Source organism: Cicer arietinum, chromosome 6 (genome assembly GCF_000331145.2).
Source record: "Cicer arietinum cultivar CDC Frontier isolate Library 1 chromosome 6, Cicar.CDCFrontier_v2.0, whole genome shotgun sequence".
Lineage (NCBI taxonomy): Eukaryota > Viridiplantae > Streptophyta > Magnoliopsida > Fabales > Fabaceae > Cicer > Cicer arietinum.
In genome coordinates, this window is record NC_021165.2 from 229,258 (window position 1) to 245,458 (window position 16,201).

The window sequence follows — 16,201 nt, forward strand, 5'->3', positions numbered from 1 at the left end:
GACCGGATATAATAGTATATCATAGAAAATCTTCACGAAACTTTGAAATTCTTTTGATATGATTTACACTTGGTAGTTAAGATAACAATAGTTTCATATCTTCTCTTTGTGCATAAGGATTTTATTGAAAACATTGAAAGGTTGTCATTTGGCAACAAATATACAACTTATTTATAATGAAATTAATTATGTGAGCAAGATTTTCTTGAATAAGTTGTTGCACAGATGAAAATAAGTTACATTAACTTGTGTTTGTGTGGTTGATCTTAACTCTGCGATTTGGACTTCGAACGCCTGCAGCAGCAAACCAAACAGGATTAAAAAAATAATGCAAGTTTGGTAAAAAAAAAAATAGCAAACTATATTCTAAACTTCAAAGACTTCTCATAAAGAGAAAAAAAATCTAGTGAAACAAATTCAATATTTTAGAAAATTGATTTTTTTTGTCAAACTTTTTTTATTGATTATATGACATACCTTGTTCCCTTTTTGCTGAGATTTTGTTGCTTGGAGTTAGACACTGGTTGTTGAGGTTCATCACTTAGAACAAATATAGTCTTCACCTGTGTAACACTTGCATATATAAGAAATGGTAACTAAGAATTTCAAATCTTTTTGGGGGTACAATTGTAAAATTGTCACTAATGCTACTTTAATTAATAAAAATTTATCGGCTGTCCAATTTTTAAAGAAAAAAAACTATTCTAAATTGGAACATATATATTGCTTACCAAATTCTTAAACATAAGATTATAGAACATCCAAATGTATCTTTGTTTTGCCACTTTTGGTTCATTATTCACTTGTCTCCAAAAGGTATAAATGTTTCCCATATTCAGCAACTTGTTTGCATAGATCTTCCAAGTATAACTACGTAACAAAGCCATGCAAGCAATCTTGTCAAAATGTTATTGAGAAAAATCCAAATTCCACGTTGAAAAGAGATAAAAGGCCGAAAAGAATTTATAAATAGTGATACCCCTGACTTTATAACCTGTTTTTTTTTTCTTTACCTTTCATTAATGCGCTGCAATCCGGTCACAGAAATCATATTCCAATGTGTTGAATCCACTTTACATTTTTCAAAGAAATCAGCAATTTTGTTGCTTGATTCTTCTCCATTAAGAGGATCAATATGAAAACCAGAAACACCATCAACAATAATTTCAGCAGGCCCACCATGGTTAGTAGCAAAAGTAGGCAAACCACAGTTCATTGCTTCAATGACAGTAAGACCAAATGCTTCATATAAAGCAGGCTGCACAAAAGCTCCCTTCGTGTCTGCGACGAAGCGATAAAGCTCTCCGTTCCGATGTCTATCAGTCTGTGCAACTATCCATCTAAATTGACCCTTCAGTTGATACTTTTCAATTAAACCATGCATTTTTTTTATTTCTGTCATTTCTTCTCTGTCTTTTGATTTCAAAGGATTAAAGAATCCTCCAACAATGACAAGGTTCACTAGGCCTCTCAATCTCGGATTCTTACCGTACCATTCGACTAAACCAGTTATGTTCTTCACAACATCAAGCCTTGCCATTGAGAAGATGATAGGTTTTCTTCTGTTTTCCAGATATCCACTGGTTCCATATAAAACAAATAAGGAAATCAATAAAAAGGAAGAGAGGGAGTAGTTCTGTTCTAAAGTCTTTACATTGTGACTTACATATGATCTTTGTTATCCACTTTACTATATAGTAAGTCTTCAATGGCAGGATGAAATTGAGTGAGTCTTTTGTCTTTTTCTGTGTAAGGAAAATAGACAGATTGGTCAGCTCCAGGTGCAGCTATGTTGAACTTAGGATCAAATATATTTATCCCTGAAACAACTCTGCAAAGTCCTGGGAGTGTAAATGTTGCATGACTTTCATACTGTCCAGGTTTATCTTTGCTGCAAACAAAAACATTCACAACTCAGTATGATACAACCCTTTTATTTTCTTGCCCCTCTATATTGATATTTGGTGCCAAATTGAATTCACAATAGTACAGAAAGGTTGTGAAATACTAAAAAAAAAGAAACAAAACTTTTAGTTATAAGGCCTAACCTTCCAGCAATTTCCTGATATGTGCTGGTTATGATGAAATCTGATGCATTCATTGCAATTGTATCAGCCATGAATTGGCATGAGAAGTGATACTTTGGATCCAATTCTTTCCACTTGACATCTGAATCTTCATACTTAGTCTTCTCTAAAGCATGTGCTATAGTTCCCTGGTTTTTAACCAACCTCATTCATTAATTCATGCAACAAAAAAGACATCCTTAAAAGACACAATTTAATTTTGAATAATAGCAAATTAAAGGATGCTCACTTGAGTTATTCTAAGTTTGCTAGCCATAAGAGAAGCTGCCAAATTCCCATCAGTGTAATTTCCTATAACAAGATCTGGTTTTCCTTCCATGAGGTTGAGAATCTTAGTTGTGGCATCCTATAACAAGAATAAAAAAACTAGTAAAATGGAAAATTCATAAGAGAGAAATCTACTCCATGTGTAACAAAATATGAGCAAAAGTAGTACATGTTTGGACCAAATGCATGTACTTTTTCATTTACAATTTGTTACGGAGTGAGTACCAGGTAAAGGTTCTTATAGAAAATATGCATACCTGGGTAAACCTCTCGAGATAAGGATAAATGTCGAAGCGAGAAACCCATTGGCGCAGGATTCCTTTATCTGTCTGAAAAGGCACACGTAGAATTTTCGAGTGCATGGTATCAATGATTGGTTCCAACTCCTGATTGCATTTGGTTCCTTGAGCATCAGGTATGAGCCTTGTGACCTATCATTGTGAATAACATATACTAGCTTGTATAATATAATTCTATTAAAAGAAAGTTGTTATTCTATGTAGAAACGAATTATCATTCTTTTGCATGAAACATACCACAAGAATTTGAGGCTTCACATTTAAGCCTTGTTGATTAATCCTAAGTAGCAACTCTGCTTCCAAAGCTCTCACTTGATCCAATATGTAAACTACCTATTCCACATTGTAGAGAAAAAAAATGTTAGAAGAGCTGCCACATTCGCTTAATAACTCGACTATTCAATTTTAGAAATGCTACCTGTCCACCAGTATCTGGCAAGCCAAGAACATCAGCTTGCCCAAAATAACCATGAATAGAGAATATCACAATATTGAATATTGTAGGAACTCTGCTGAAAAATTTCTCCATGTTTATTGGGTCTGGAGCTTGGAGTACTTCTGACAAAGTTCTCATTGTATCTTTCACTCTTCCTGCAGTATCTCCCCATCCTTTTTCAAAACCCCACTGCTTAAACCTATGCATGAAAATAGTATTCAATTGGTGAATCACAAATATTTTTCCACTTTAAGAAGTATAAAGTGTTAGAACAACACATCCGATTCTAATGAAACAGATAAATAAACGCATACAAGAACACAAACAATTGATCACTAAATTCAACTAATTGTGCTTACATTTGACACAATAGTGGCTACTAGTTTTTTGAATATGCAATGTTTAGGGTTACATAATAGAATGGACACTTATAAATAAATATGAGTCATACTCAACATAAAGAGGTTTACCTTGGTTCAAAATCATGATAGGGAGTATCCAATGGAAGTGCTAAGAGGAATGCATCAGCCACTGTTAGTGCCAGCTGCAGCTTTGCAACTGAGCTCAAGGTATCATTTATCATTAGACTCTGTAAGTTTAGATGACAAAAAGGTTGATGAATAACCAAAAGTAACTCACAAATTTACAATGTGTGTATACTCCAATGTTTTAAAATTAGACCGAACCAACCAGTTCAACTGGTTGAACTAAGAATCAGTCAGCTTGTTGGTTGGTTCATTCTTGTTTGAACCATAATCTGATTGAACTAGAGTTAAACCGCAGTTGGTTCAATCAATTTGTTTTGGCATTTTTTAAAAATTTATTAATAAGTCATCCGGTTCAACTATGTTTGAACCATTTTTTGGAGGACTTGTCGATTCGATATCTGGTGTGGTTTTCAAAACATTGGTGTACTTTGTGTGTGTGAGAGTTATTGATATGATGTTAATTTGTATTTACTTCTCCTTGATGATTTAGTGATAACAAGTAGTCCAATATAGGTTGTGTTTTTGCCAATTTGCCACTAAACCTTGAAGTTAAGAACTTTGAAACAAAATGGAGTCCATTTCCAATTGAAGAAGGCAATGTTAAGTTTGGAATAGGAAAGTCAAATGCTCCAAAATCTGCTTCAAATGAATTTTCATCATTTGCCCTGCAACATAGACCCAAGTTAATGGAATATGTCTTGTTCATTAAAGTTGCTGTACTATTTCCTAAATTTACTAAACAAAAATATCTATTAAGTAAAAAAATTGTTGCTTAGAAGGCTAAACCGGGAAAATGACGTACCATTTTTCATGGAATATTCTTTCCTTAAATTTGAGGTAATCAGTGGATGTTATAGGTTCAACTGAAAGGTTCTCAGAGCTCACTTTTACATATTCCCAAACTCCAGGGGCTGACCTTACTGCAAAAGCAACATATGGTGGATCAACAACAGCTTCCTGCAAGAATCACAATATTAACAAACATATGTAAGGCTAATAAAATGCAAATTAAGTAAGAAAAAAAAAAAAAGATTAACCTGTGTAAAACTTAATAAGAAGCCTAGATTTCCCTCCAATATTTGATAAATGTGAGTGTTGTCATTTATAACTTGCTCCATTTCTTCCATCAAGTCATGAAGTTTTATAATCCTTCTACCTTTCTCAAGGTACTTGGCGAAACACTTCTTCATATGGTACCTACTTTGCTTCGATTTATCCGATGATGACATGTTATCTGTTATTGAATTTGTGCGCTTCAGGCTTGATGTGGAAGCCATGAAATTTAAGGTTGTTGGTCTAAGGAGAGATATCTGAATTATTACAATTTATATGTGTAGCTATTTATATATGTCGTTTTGAATTGATGTTACTTAGAAAACTTGAAATTGGGGTGAATGCATAGGTGCAAGAGAGGGAGAAAGAACAATTGCAAAAAGGCAATGAGCATTTCTAAGTGAGAATTATTGGTATCATTCTTTTCTTCTTTGTGTATATGAAAGAGGGAATATGTGAAGCTCCCATCTTCAAGAAATTTGCTTGTTGTGTCTAGTGTACACATAATAATAAATATTAGCATGACCTATACTTTTCTAGTGCTATTGAAAAAAAATAAAAGAGAAATAGCTTTGAAGGACCTTAGACATAGTTGTGTTTAGTGAAGATTTGGAGTACATTGCAGTGATTTGAGACGATAAAAACTTAGGAAAGAAAAAAAATATATATTTGAGTTTTGGTAAAATAGGTAACGCTGCTCTTATAGTCTCAGGTGAGATGTGATGAGTTAAATAAAAATTATATTTCGTCGTTCACTTTGGCGTTCACCGCGCAAGAGGGAAATGGGAAAACACCATTCTCAAAATCGCAAATCGTTGAAACTGTTATTGGGGGGTTTTATTGCACTATTCCATTCTTTTGTTCTCTCTATTTTCTTAAAGATTGCTGCTTTTGCGCTTTTTTCATGAGTTGAATATAGATATTGGAGATGAAGATTTTTATATTTTTTTTTTTCAATACAATTAGAATGTGTAGTTGGATCAAAGAGCATAATCATGCAAATGTTTTTCGACTTAAATGACTCATTTGTTAAAAAATAAAAAAAATAAAAAACTTAAAATGATTAATTTGTTATAAACGTGTTTTGACCGTATATATATATATATATATTTTTTTTTTTTACTCATATGCTTGTATATTCCATTTTCACGACACTGTTATATCCAACGATAATATTTATAATATATATATATATATATGAGATAAATATTTATTATAAATTAATTAATTAAAATTTTTTGGATCATAAATCAATAATTTAAGATAAAAATAAAAATGTTTAAAATTTATAATATAATAGTTAAATTTTATTGTTCGAATTATATGAGACTTATTTATTATTAATTATTTAGTTAAAATGTTATCTTTAAAAGATCAATTAATTAAAAGTTAATGACAAATTTGAGATTTTATTTAATTTGATATGAAGAGAATATTTCACTCACATAGACTAAAAGACTAAGATCATGGGAGCAGAATTTATAAAGAACTAGCAAACAAATATTTATAATTGGTCAATTAATTATTAAGAATGTTCATGGGGTAAAAACTGAACCGAATTGAACTATGTTTAATTAAGTTTTTAAAAATTATATTCGAATTAAGTTCACCGTAGTTCTCAATCGATTTGAAACTGATTTCTAAATATAAAATAGTTTTAATATTTTAAAAAAAATAGATATAAAAAATTTTCAGATAAATAAAATATTCGTGATAAAAATTTCAATTAATTTTTGGATAAAAAATTCAAATTTTCTTTAGCAAATTTTTTTTTTATTTTTTTGGATAAAATTTGGTATAAAAAAATTTTAAGATAAAAGTTTCAATAATTTTTTTAAAAAAAATGTTTTCAAATATTTTCGCAACAAAAAAAATGATTTAAAATATTTTTTGATTTTTTTCGAAAAAATATTTCAATGTTTTCTATATTTTTTTATGTGTCTACATATAATACAGACTAAATAACACTTGTAATTCTTAAACTTAATTTCAAATAACATTTTAGTCATTTATCTTTTTTTTTTCTTTTCGATATTATCATTTATTTTAATTTAAAGTGACAATTTGATTTTTTACGTTTTAAAATATCAACAATGTTATATTTTTTTAACAAAAATTTAAAAAATTCATCAAAATTTTCAAACAAAATCCATAAAATTAATAATAATCTTCAATATAATGTAAATTTCATCAAATGCATTTAAATATTCAAATAAACTCATATTTTCATCTCCAACAACATCAAATTCATCAAATAAAGAATGAAAATATGAGTTTATTTAAAGATTTAAGTTATGAACTTGATGAAATTTGCATTATATTGAAGATAATAATTAATTTTATGATTTTTGTTTGAAAATTTTGATGAATTTTTGTAAAAAAAAAGATAATATTATTGACATTTTAAAACATAAAAAATCAAATTGTCACTTAAAATTAAAATAAAGGACCAAATCGAGAAGGAAAAAAATATAAATAATTAAAACGTTAACTGAAATTAAGTTAAGAGATTGCGAGTGTTATTTAATATAGAATACATTATTGATGTGTATATTTAATATTTTAGATAAAAATGAAGAAGTTTATAATACATTATACAAATGATCAATATAACAAATATTTGTCACTATTTGATCAATTAAAATATGATAATATAGAGATAAATTAGTTAAAAGAGAAACATATATTTATTATTATCTTTTTTTTTTTAATATCTTACAAATAAATAAGAAAAAAAATAATACATGAACTTAATATATATTTATGATCCCTAAATGAATATCTTTCTTGAATTAATGATTGAAGGAATTACATTTAGTATCTTCATGTAAAGTTTAATAGTTCTTTTAAAAAAATTACTTAATACCTGAATTTTAAATATGACCAACTTTAACTAATTAATATATTAATATATCTAATAATAAACGACTCAGATATACACAAATATTTTATTAGTTATTAGTTATATTTATATATAAAAAATGGTTATTTATTCAAAATCTTTATAAACTACTACTTTAGTTTTCGAAATTATAAAAAGTTATTATTTTAGTCACTGAACAAAAAATTTAAATTGATTATTAAATTATTTTTTTATTCTTTTAGACGCTAAAACAATAATTTACCTTTTAAAATTTTACGGTGGCCCGTTGGATATATGGGCCAACCCGATCCAGTTTACAACAAAGACCAACACAATTAGGTTTCTTGGTTGCACACAAACTAAACTACATCACAAAATTAGGGTTTCGTGGCCGCGGTACTCTTCCTTTCTTCCCTTTATAAACACATTCGCCACTCACTCTTCTCATCATCACTTATTCTCTCTCAAAATTCGCTTCTTTCATTCTCTTTTCGATTCATTCTTTTGTTATGTCTTTTGTGTTTCTGTTATTCTTTTTATTCCATGCGTCAAAATACTGATTACCACTGCCCTAATTCCCGTGGGCTTTGAGTATGAGCTGACGCCATAGCAATTCCTTTCTGCAATCTTTTTTGAACTGTTTTCCTTTCAATCCAGTTACTATTGCAGACTGGGTAAATTCTTTCTCTTCTCTTTTCAACAATCCTTAATTTTTATTTTTTATGTCGCTAATTTAATTATATATGCTTCGAGTGTATGTATGTTGCTACATTGATGTTTTTGTTTCTATTGTTTTTTTTTTGCTTTTCAATTCGAATTTTAGGTTTTATTTTTAGATGGATATGATGATTATTTCCCCAGATGATCGAAACTGAACATACTGTGCGAATTTTGTTCTCTTCGGAGAATCAAGCCAAATAATCTGATCCGCCATTATATCATGAAATTGGCAAATTTTAATAATATTGTTGGGTAATTGAATTAAATGTTAGCATCTATTCTTGTGTTTTTGTATACATGTATATCTGTTCTATGAGGTTGTGTTAGTGTTTTATAATATCTTGCTTTGTAAATGGATGTGATGATTATTTCCCCAGATGATCGAAGATGAACATACTGTGCGAATTTATTTCTCTTTAGAGAAATCAAGCCTAATAATCTGATCCATATTTGCAATTATGAAATTCGCAACTCATAAGTCTTTGCATGTAATTCTTAATTGTCTATCTGATATTGCAATGTTTATTATTAATTTCTTGACATCTGAATAGAATGTTATGTCTTTTATTTCGAACCATGTATGATTAGCTACTCATAATTCTCTTCATGTCGGTATCTAATAATATGTGTGATTGAAAGATGGAACTGATGATTATTTCCCCAGATGATCGAAGGTGAACATACTGTGCGAATTTGTTTCTCTTTGGAGAAATCAAGCCTAATAGTCTGATCCATCTTTCCAAGCCTATTAGAATTATAAGTTGTAGGTATCTGAATTATTTATGGCTTTTTATATCCGTATTGTCAACATATTCGTTTGGTCTGAATTCTTGTAGTATAAGTGTCATTATTTTATGGAATTGATGATTATTTCCCCAGATGATCGAATCTGAACATACTGTGCGAATTTATTTCTCTTTAGAGAAATCAAGCCTAATAATCTGATCTATATTTTTGTCCTTAAAATGTCTATTCAAAAGTCCTTGCATTTAAAGTTAGGTTCATGTAGTATTTTAGACACATTCCTCTTCTGTATTAATTTTTCTGTTTTTTTTGCATTCTGATTTTCATGATGGATGTGATGATTATTTCCCCAGATGATCGAAGGTGAACATACTGTGCGAATTTTGTTTTCCCTTTGGGGAAAATCAAGCCAAATAATCTGATCCATCTTTTGTATGCATTTTTATCTTTATGGTTTGTATGATGCTAGTTGTTTTTATTCTTAAATGTTGGAGAATTAAGCAAGGGTATAAGATTCTAATTTTTTTTAGCAATGACTATATCCTATTGCTTTTGAGAATGATCTCCTAATATTAAATAACAGATGTTTAATGCTTGCACTACTTTCGGTGTGGATAGCAAGTTTGGCTTGTCTTTTACATTTATCATCGAATTTATTCTCATTCGAATAAAACTTAATTACAAAATTACTTCCAACAACACATGCTTAATGATTTTTGTTTCAAATTTGTTACGGTTGATCATCAATTTCATTATTGTGATTGCTGCAAAATCAGTTGTTTAAATCAGCACCGACGGTTGTTCAGTTTTGCATGAGTCTAGCTTGTGCCGTTTCTTCGTCATTCTTAAGTTCCACCAGTCAGGCCCTCCTTGAACAACAGAGATGCTGAAGAACCGGCACAAACTTGACTTGTGCAAAGACACTGCCAATGTTTCCATGTTATTGAAGACTTCTCGATCTCGCATTGGACAACAGGACACTTTGAATATCATAGTTTGTTTTTAGGAATTATAATGATTGTAGTGTATTAATTTCAATTATGAATAAAATTTTAATTTTTTTATTGATTATTATAAAAAATAACCTGCATCGTAAGCATCTGTAAATTATTATTTTTATTTCAATATTATTATCTTAAAATTACGGAAATCTGAAATTGGATATGTAGAATTTTAATTAAAAAATTGCTGGTACAAAACCTTTCTTAACGATAATGTAATTGTTCAGCACACAATCTGTCACAAAGCTATAGGATATATTGAGTTTTGAATTCCTCCAATAGTACTAATAGAAACGGAATCTCCAAATAAGATTCAATGTCTATCTTTTGGTGATAAATTAATTCAACAAGTTTACACTTTTTGGATTGTATTTGCATCTTTTATTCCTTTTCTCTGTTTGAATAAAATTATTTTGATAACTTCATAAATAATATTCATTTGAGAACGGATTCTTGTTTTATTGAATCTTATATACATTTGAGAACGGATTCTTGGAAGTTATTTCAGATGTTAAATGTCAATTAATCTTCAAAATATTAAATTCTTTTTAAATAAGCATACTTCTGAACCACTTAATTATGGAACTTTTATGGAGTTAATTATTTTAAGTCCCAATCTATTATTTTAATATTTTTGTGGGCCTTATGAGGACTTCTTGGGTCCGCTGTTTTACCAATTATAATTTGTTTTCTTGAAAAATTCCAAAATTTTAATATAAAATCATTCAAATCTTTTTTTTTTGTCTCCTACCAGTGTTTTGAAATGTTTTTTGTTGAAAAACTTTTGGATTTTTTTTTCCTCAAATTATTTCTTATGAAAATTATTTGAGGACTTTTTTTAGTTGGGTTTTTTTAATCATATAATTTTTTGACTTTTTTATTGTGTAGATTGTGGCCAAATAATAGTGAGCTTAGAAAATTGACTCTTAATGTAATTAAAGCCTAAAAAAATTCTTACAATTGGAGCTTAGGATTAAACTCTTCTTCCTCACTTTCTAGTATATTTGGATTAATTTATTTAAAAGATTATGTTATTATTATTTAAAGAAAATTTGTTCAAAATATAATATGTTCATACAGTATAAAATTATTAATTTGCAAATATTCATTCGAATTTGAATAACATTGAGTTAATTGATGTTGCAATTTGATAAGATTACATTACATAGAAGGCAAAGCTAAGATCATCTGAATTGAACATAGATTTATTAAATGGGGTCCATTATGTCACATCATCTTGAAATTTAGCACAACTCCAACAGTAAATTTACAAAAAATTAAATTTTAAATTATTATACAATGACAGACGAATGCATTACCGTTGAAGATGCCCTGAGGGAATTACAAAGCAGAACCATGTACTTAAAAGAAAAGGGATTTGAGAGTCAATAATAAGCATGAGTATGTATTCCTTCTTTTTTCAATACGCGAATATGCAAATAATATGTTTCTAAATTTGGTTTAGAAACTACTTCAGATAACATTATTTTTGATAGTATTTCATCTTTTTTATTTTTCTTGGATATTGTCAATTGGGATTTTAACCAATCAGTTTTTCTTTCTTTTATGGGATTTTGGCCCCCCTTGAAACTAATATACACAAATTTTTCATTAAAAAAAAAACTCCTTTATTTAGACCATGATTTGTGTATAGACTAAAGTGTCCAGATTTTTTTCTATCATATAATAAAATTTGCATTTTATATGTGATGGTTCCCTAATATTTTTTCAAACAAATGCTAACAATTTTTTTTACATTACTTTTGAATTTTTTAAGATCATTTTTCTTTATTATTAGAGAAGAAATTGAGTTTGCACTCTACAATTGTGAAGTCATCGTCATCATATACTTTTAATTCGAGTAGAAGTTCCATCTAAACCCTATTCCTTAATTAATTCGAGTAGAAGTTCCATCTAAACCCTATTCCTTAATAATGTTACGTGTGTAAAAAAAAAAAAACTTAGAGACGAAAAAGAACACTCATCTAAACATTTATTCTTTAAAAATCATTGTTTTCTTAACATGCATAATCATAACCAATCATAAAAATATCTAACCATACCAAACCATTATTTTCAATCTCCTCTTTAGGTAATAATAGAACAATATCTCCTTAATTAGTTAACCAAAGTCTTCAATTTCTTCCAAGCTGGCCTACTTGAAATTTTCTCCCACCAAGCATTCACATTCTTTCTCTCAGTAATCAAATGTCCCAATTTTGCTTCCTCAATAAGATGTTCAATTCCAGGAAGGTGGCTAAGATCAGCCAAACTGAACTTATCACCAGCAAGATAAGTGCTTTTAGAAAGCCTTTGTTCATAAATATCAAACACCTTCTCTAGTTTTTGTTCACAACTATGAGCTAAAGCTATGTCTCCAGGTTTACCCATCCTAGGTAAGATTATAAGATGAAACATTATATTGAAACATAAATCATTGAAATTGTGTGCTTCTACTTCAAGCCATTGGTCTACCAAAGCTTTCTCCTCTAAAGTTGTACCAACTAGGTCAGTACCTTGATTTGCATATTTTGTTGCATAGTACCTTACAATTGCCCTTGATTCTACACAAATTAAAAAGATAAAATAAGGAAATGAAATTCATGAAGGATTCAACATTAGTTTCCAAACCAAGTATTGGCTATTTGTTGATTATTAAAAAAGGGTCAAATAATTCATCCCCAAAAGTACTTTAATAAACAATTATATTGAGGAAATGTTTAGTTCACACACTAATAAAAGTTAACCAACACTTAAAAATGTCATAAGTCAATATATAGGAACAGAACTACATATTTTACCAAAATCAAATATTGTAGTGGACGTGATTTTTTTTTATTACTAAAATAGGTATTAATTTATTTAAATTAATATAAGATATTGAAAGCAACACAAAATTTAAACGTCACTAAAATTTAAAAGGATAAATTTGTAAATAAATTCATAATGTTTAAATTAATAGCGTAAATAGTAAAATATGATATAATCAAAGTTTTTTTGGTGTAATATTCCAAATCCTCAAAAATTTATCGGATAAATGAATAAATAAAATCATATGCCTGTTTTAAAAGTATAACATGACGTAAAAGTGCTTAAATCGTATTTTATTTTAAAGGCTTTAAATAGTACTACGTATCTATCTACGAGGTAGCTACTACCTACACTTATTTGGTACCCCAATTGGTAACACTTCTTGTACAAGTCTTCTATATTCCCATTTATATATGTGACTATAATTATAAATAGAAAAATGCTTATATGTGTCCATATTAAAGTAATAAATAAATGTGAAGTTACTTGTGAAACCTTTTTAATAAATATTTCATTAATTTTGGATATAAATTCCCTAAAATAATGTTCTAAATATAAATAAAAATAATAATATTATATATATATATATATATATATATATAAGCGCGTGTGTGTTGTGATTTAAAATATAAGTAAAACTTAACTAAAAATATTATTATTCTCAAAATTTATTTAATTTAGTTAGATTTTATCCTCATGAACAAAGTTTCCCTTAAAAACAATTTAAATAATCCAATTACTTTCTTTTTTTATTAATTTGAAAAAATTAAATGATCGATACTTATTTTTTTAAAGAATGTTAAACATTTTTTTTGTATTTATCTATAGTTTAACTTTTGTGTTTCTTCTTTTGTTTTCTTTCTTTTTCTTTTTTTTAGGTTCGATTTATATACTACGATTTTTGTCATTTTTTCTTTTATTTTAATCAAATTTTAGATTTTAAAAAACTTAAATGAGAAATTGTTGAGATGAGTCGAAGGATCGAGACATTTACTAAATATTTTTAATTAAAACAATAACTATTAATCACGTGTTTGGTACCAAAAAAGAGGACTCCAATGTGTTGTTCTAAATTGAGATGCTCTTATAAACTAAAAAAAGTATGTAGACCAACACAGTTAAATCTTTGAAGGAATAAACGAAAACATAGTTTTAATCAATGAATTTAAGAGCTATATACAGCTCAGAGGTGGTATGAAAATACTTTACATAGAACTCCAAAGTTCAATTAAATTTTACCGTGGTGTCATGTTGTAATATTATTTTCAAAAATACTTGAATTAATGTTTTGTAAAAAAAACCTGTATTAATGCATAGTAATTTAATCTTTTTAACTATGATGATGTAGTGGCAATGCACAATAGTTTTGCTTATACATCATGTTTTTTACTCAGTCTTATTCATCATGTTAAAATAGGATTGAAGGCATGTATATATAACTTTTTTAAATATAATCATTTATCAGTGCATAATTATTATATTTTTAATAATAAAAACATTTAAAAAGGAATATTAATTGTAATCATAAAAATATTATTATGCAATATATATTTATTTAAGTAGAATATTTCATTAAATCTAATTATTATGAATGATCTAGCTAGGTTTTTATAATTAAATAAATTTTTGAAATTCTCCCCATAATTTATTTTATAAATAAGTTATATCAAATCAATTTAAGAGATCTGAATACATCAATATACAGAAATTCACTTTTTCACACTTAGTCGTTTAATTACTAGAATGATAGTTTATAATTTTCAACCAATTACATCTGGAAAATTAATTTGCTAGATCTAATTTTATTTTATTTTTTTTACTTTTTGATATAAATATAAAGATACTTCGTTTGTATGTTCAAAATAATTTCTATAACCAAGTTGTGAAACTTTTGAATGGGCACAAATTTAATTGAGAGAAAAAAAAAATGGCAGTAATCACTAAGTAAACAATTTATTTTTGCATTTTTCTCACCAAAGAGTCTGAAATCACCATCCTCTACTACTGGGACTTGACCAAATGGCTGCAAAACATATAACTCCAATTATTTATCAAGGGCAAATAAATTCAAGCTATTATAATATCTAAATTTACATGAAGGATTCTTGTACAAGAAAGTCTGAAATATGTGCTACAGAAATAATTCAAATTCCCTTTTTAATCCAAAAAAAACATCAAAACAATATTTTTCAACATTTTTTTTGAATAAACTTTTGTCAACATGAAAAACAGATTCTATAAAAAATTCTAAATAAAAATTTATTAGCTAATTATTTTTTAAAATAAAAGATAAAATCTCATATAGATTAATTAATTTTTTTTTTTTGAAAACATAGATAAATTAATATTTGATCATACAATTGTATTTTTTTTCTTCATCAAATCATACAATTGTATATAAATAATAAAAAAAATATTAAACCATCAATATAAATATATTTGTATAATCAAAATTAACACTTATACCCTGTAAAAAAAACAAAAAATTAACACATACACTCTTTATATGTATACATGACTCATAAATATACAGAGGTGTATTAATAAACTTTAGTACCTGTAGGAGAAGGAATTCAGGGTGCTTTTGTTCTCCTTTATCAAGATCAACATGCACAAGTTCAAATTCTATCCCTTTCTCTAAGAGGCAAGCCAACACTCTTTGAGGGCATGCTGCCCTTATTGAACCATAAACTTTGACTACCATATTTCCCCTGCTTTTGTTAATTAAAATAATATGCTCAAAAAATTTCAGAGGTGATAATTAATTATGATTACATGCATTATATCTTGATTTTGGAAATTGAATATGTGTATATATAGAGGGATACTAGAATATCTCACTTAACCGTCCACTTAGCACAGTGTGCAGCAACAAGCAGCGTGGGGGTTGACACGTGAATTCGTAATTTCTTCGCCCCTTGTGGAAAGTCCAACATATTTGTTTGGGCCTAGCTTTTACCAATTAGGAAGTAATATTGTTAAGTGTTTCATACTACTTGTTACTACTTATAAGACTTCTGTTTGTTGATACATAAAAATTAAAAATTAAGAAAAATAGTTTTTTTAGTTAAATGTGTTAATTGTTTATATATATTTTTTTAAATTATCTTTTAATTATTAAGAGAGTGAAATTGAAGAATGTTTTAATTTTTTTATTTAATTAAAGGTGTTTTTGTGAAAAATTGACTAATACATTTTGTAAATTGAAAAATATATTATAAAAAGGGTCATAATTTTTTTCATTAGGGTCTTGCATATAGGGACAGAAGTAATATGTTATATTTGTGAAAGAATTTAAGTAATTTGCATGAAAATTATTTAAAAATCCAAAAATAATAAAAGTTACTTTAGAAAAGTAAAAGTTTGTATTTCTTCTCACTCTCATAAAAGTTTGTATTTCTTCTCACTCTCATAGTTGAGAAAACGATTGAA

At 27.9% G+C, this 16,201-nt stretch overlaps 2 protein-coding genes, 1 long non-coding RNA gene and 5 other non-coding genes across 9 annotated transcripts; 6 read left to right on the forward strand and 2 right to left on the reverse strand.

Annotated features, from left to right (window-relative positions):
* Nucleotides 1-9: 9 nt before the first annotated feature.
* On the reverse strand, nt 10-4,903 carry LOC101491581 (sucrose synthase 5-like). Of its 2 annotated transcripts, none has more exons than XR_001144036.3 (14): nt 4,615-4,903; nt 4,380-4,534; nt 4,050-4,242; nt 3,560-3,678; nt 3,072-3,288; nt 2,891-2,986; nt 2,612-2,785; nt 2,317-2,433; nt 2,049-2,215; nt 1,667-1,891; nt 1,014-1,580; nt 732-870; nt 478-573; nt 10-294 (listed from the first exon to the last, which is right to left on the reverse strand). XR_001144036.3 is itself a non-coding variant. In XM_004503039.4 (14 exons), exons 1-14 carry the CDS (start codon nt 4,852-4,854, stop codon nt 267-269), a joined length of 2,523 nt encoding a protein of 840 aa, XP_004503096.1. In that variant the 5' UTR covers nt 4,855-4,902; the 3' UTR covers nt 10-266. The 2 variants fall into 2 exon arrangements, 1 of the variants encoding a protein (XP_004503096.1); XM_004503039.4 differs by having other exon boundaries at nt 478-563; nt 4,615-4,902.
* A 2,925-nt stretch (nt 4,904-7,828) lies between these two features.
* On the forward strand, nt 7,829-10,021 carry LOC101492442 (uncharacterized). The gene is made up of 2 exons (XR_189930.4): nt 7,829-8,167; nt 8,878-10,021. It is a non-coding gene; the product is annotated as an uncharacterized lncRNA (long non-coding RNA).
* LOC113787302 (small nucleolar RNA Z103) lies at nt 8,330-8,424 on the forward strand. The gene has a single exon (XR_003473810.1). It is a non-coding gene; the product is annotated as a small nucleolar RNA Z103 (small nucleolar RNA).
* On the forward strand, nt 8,566-8,661 carry LOC113787296 (small nucleolar RNA Z103). The gene has a single exon (XR_003473804.1). It is a non-coding gene; the product is annotated as a small nucleolar RNA Z103 (small nucleolar RNA).
* Nucleotides 8,853-8,948, forward strand: LOC113787298 (small nucleolar RNA Z103). The gene has a single exon (XR_003473806.1). It is a non-coding gene; the product is annotated as a small nucleolar RNA Z103 (small nucleolar RNA).
* On the forward strand, nt 9,068-9,163 carry LOC113787299 (small nucleolar RNA Z103). Its single transcript, XR_003473807.1, has one exon. It is a non-coding gene; the product is annotated as a small nucleolar RNA Z103 (small nucleolar RNA).
* LOC113787297 (small nucleolar RNA Z103) lies at nt 9,286-9,384 on the forward strand. Its single transcript, XR_003473805.1, has one exon. It is a non-coding gene; the product is annotated as a small nucleolar RNA Z103 (small nucleolar RNA).
* A 1,907-nt stretch (nt 10,022-11,928) lies between the features above and the next one.
* LOC101492665 (glutathione S-transferase F11-like) lies at nt 11,929-15,559 on the reverse strand. Its single transcript, XM_004503042.4, has 3 exons — nt 15,327-15,559; nt 14,744-14,792; nt 11,929-12,522 (listed from the first exon to the last, which is right to left on the reverse strand). The coding sequence occupies exons 1-3, from the start codon at nt 15,471-15,473 to the stop codon at nt 12,077-12,079; spliced, it is 642 nt and encodes a 213-aa protein (XP_004503099.1). The 5' UTR covers nt 15,474-15,559; the 3' UTR covers nt 11,929-12,076.
* Between the last annotated feature and the right edge of the window lie 642 nt (nt 15,560-16,201).

Coding starts and splice junctions, on each gene's coding strand:
- LOC101491581 (XM_004503039.4), bottom strand. CDS start 4,854: ATGGCTTCCACATCAAGCCTGAAGCGCACAAATTCAATAACAGATAAC. Junction 2,786..2,890: donor TGAAGCCTCAAATTCTTGTG/GTATGTTTCATG, acceptor TCACAATGATAG/GTCACAAGGCTCATACCTGA. Junction 2,434..2,611: donor ATCTCGAGAGGTTTACCCAG/GTATGCATATTT, acceptor TTCTTGTTATAG/GATGCCACAACTAAGATTCT.
- LOC101492665 (XM_004503042.4), bottom strand. CDS start 15,473: ATGGTAGTCAAAGTTTATGGTTCAATAAGGGCAGCATGCCCTCAAAGA. Junction 14,793..15,326: donor CTGAATTCCTTCTCCTACAG/GTACTAAAGTTT, acceptor TATGTTTTGCAG/CCATTTGGTCAAGTCCCAGT. Junction 12,523..14,743: donor TGGTGATTTCAGACTCTTTG/GTGAGAAAAATG, acceptor TAATTTGTGTAG/AATCAAGGGCAATTGTAAGG.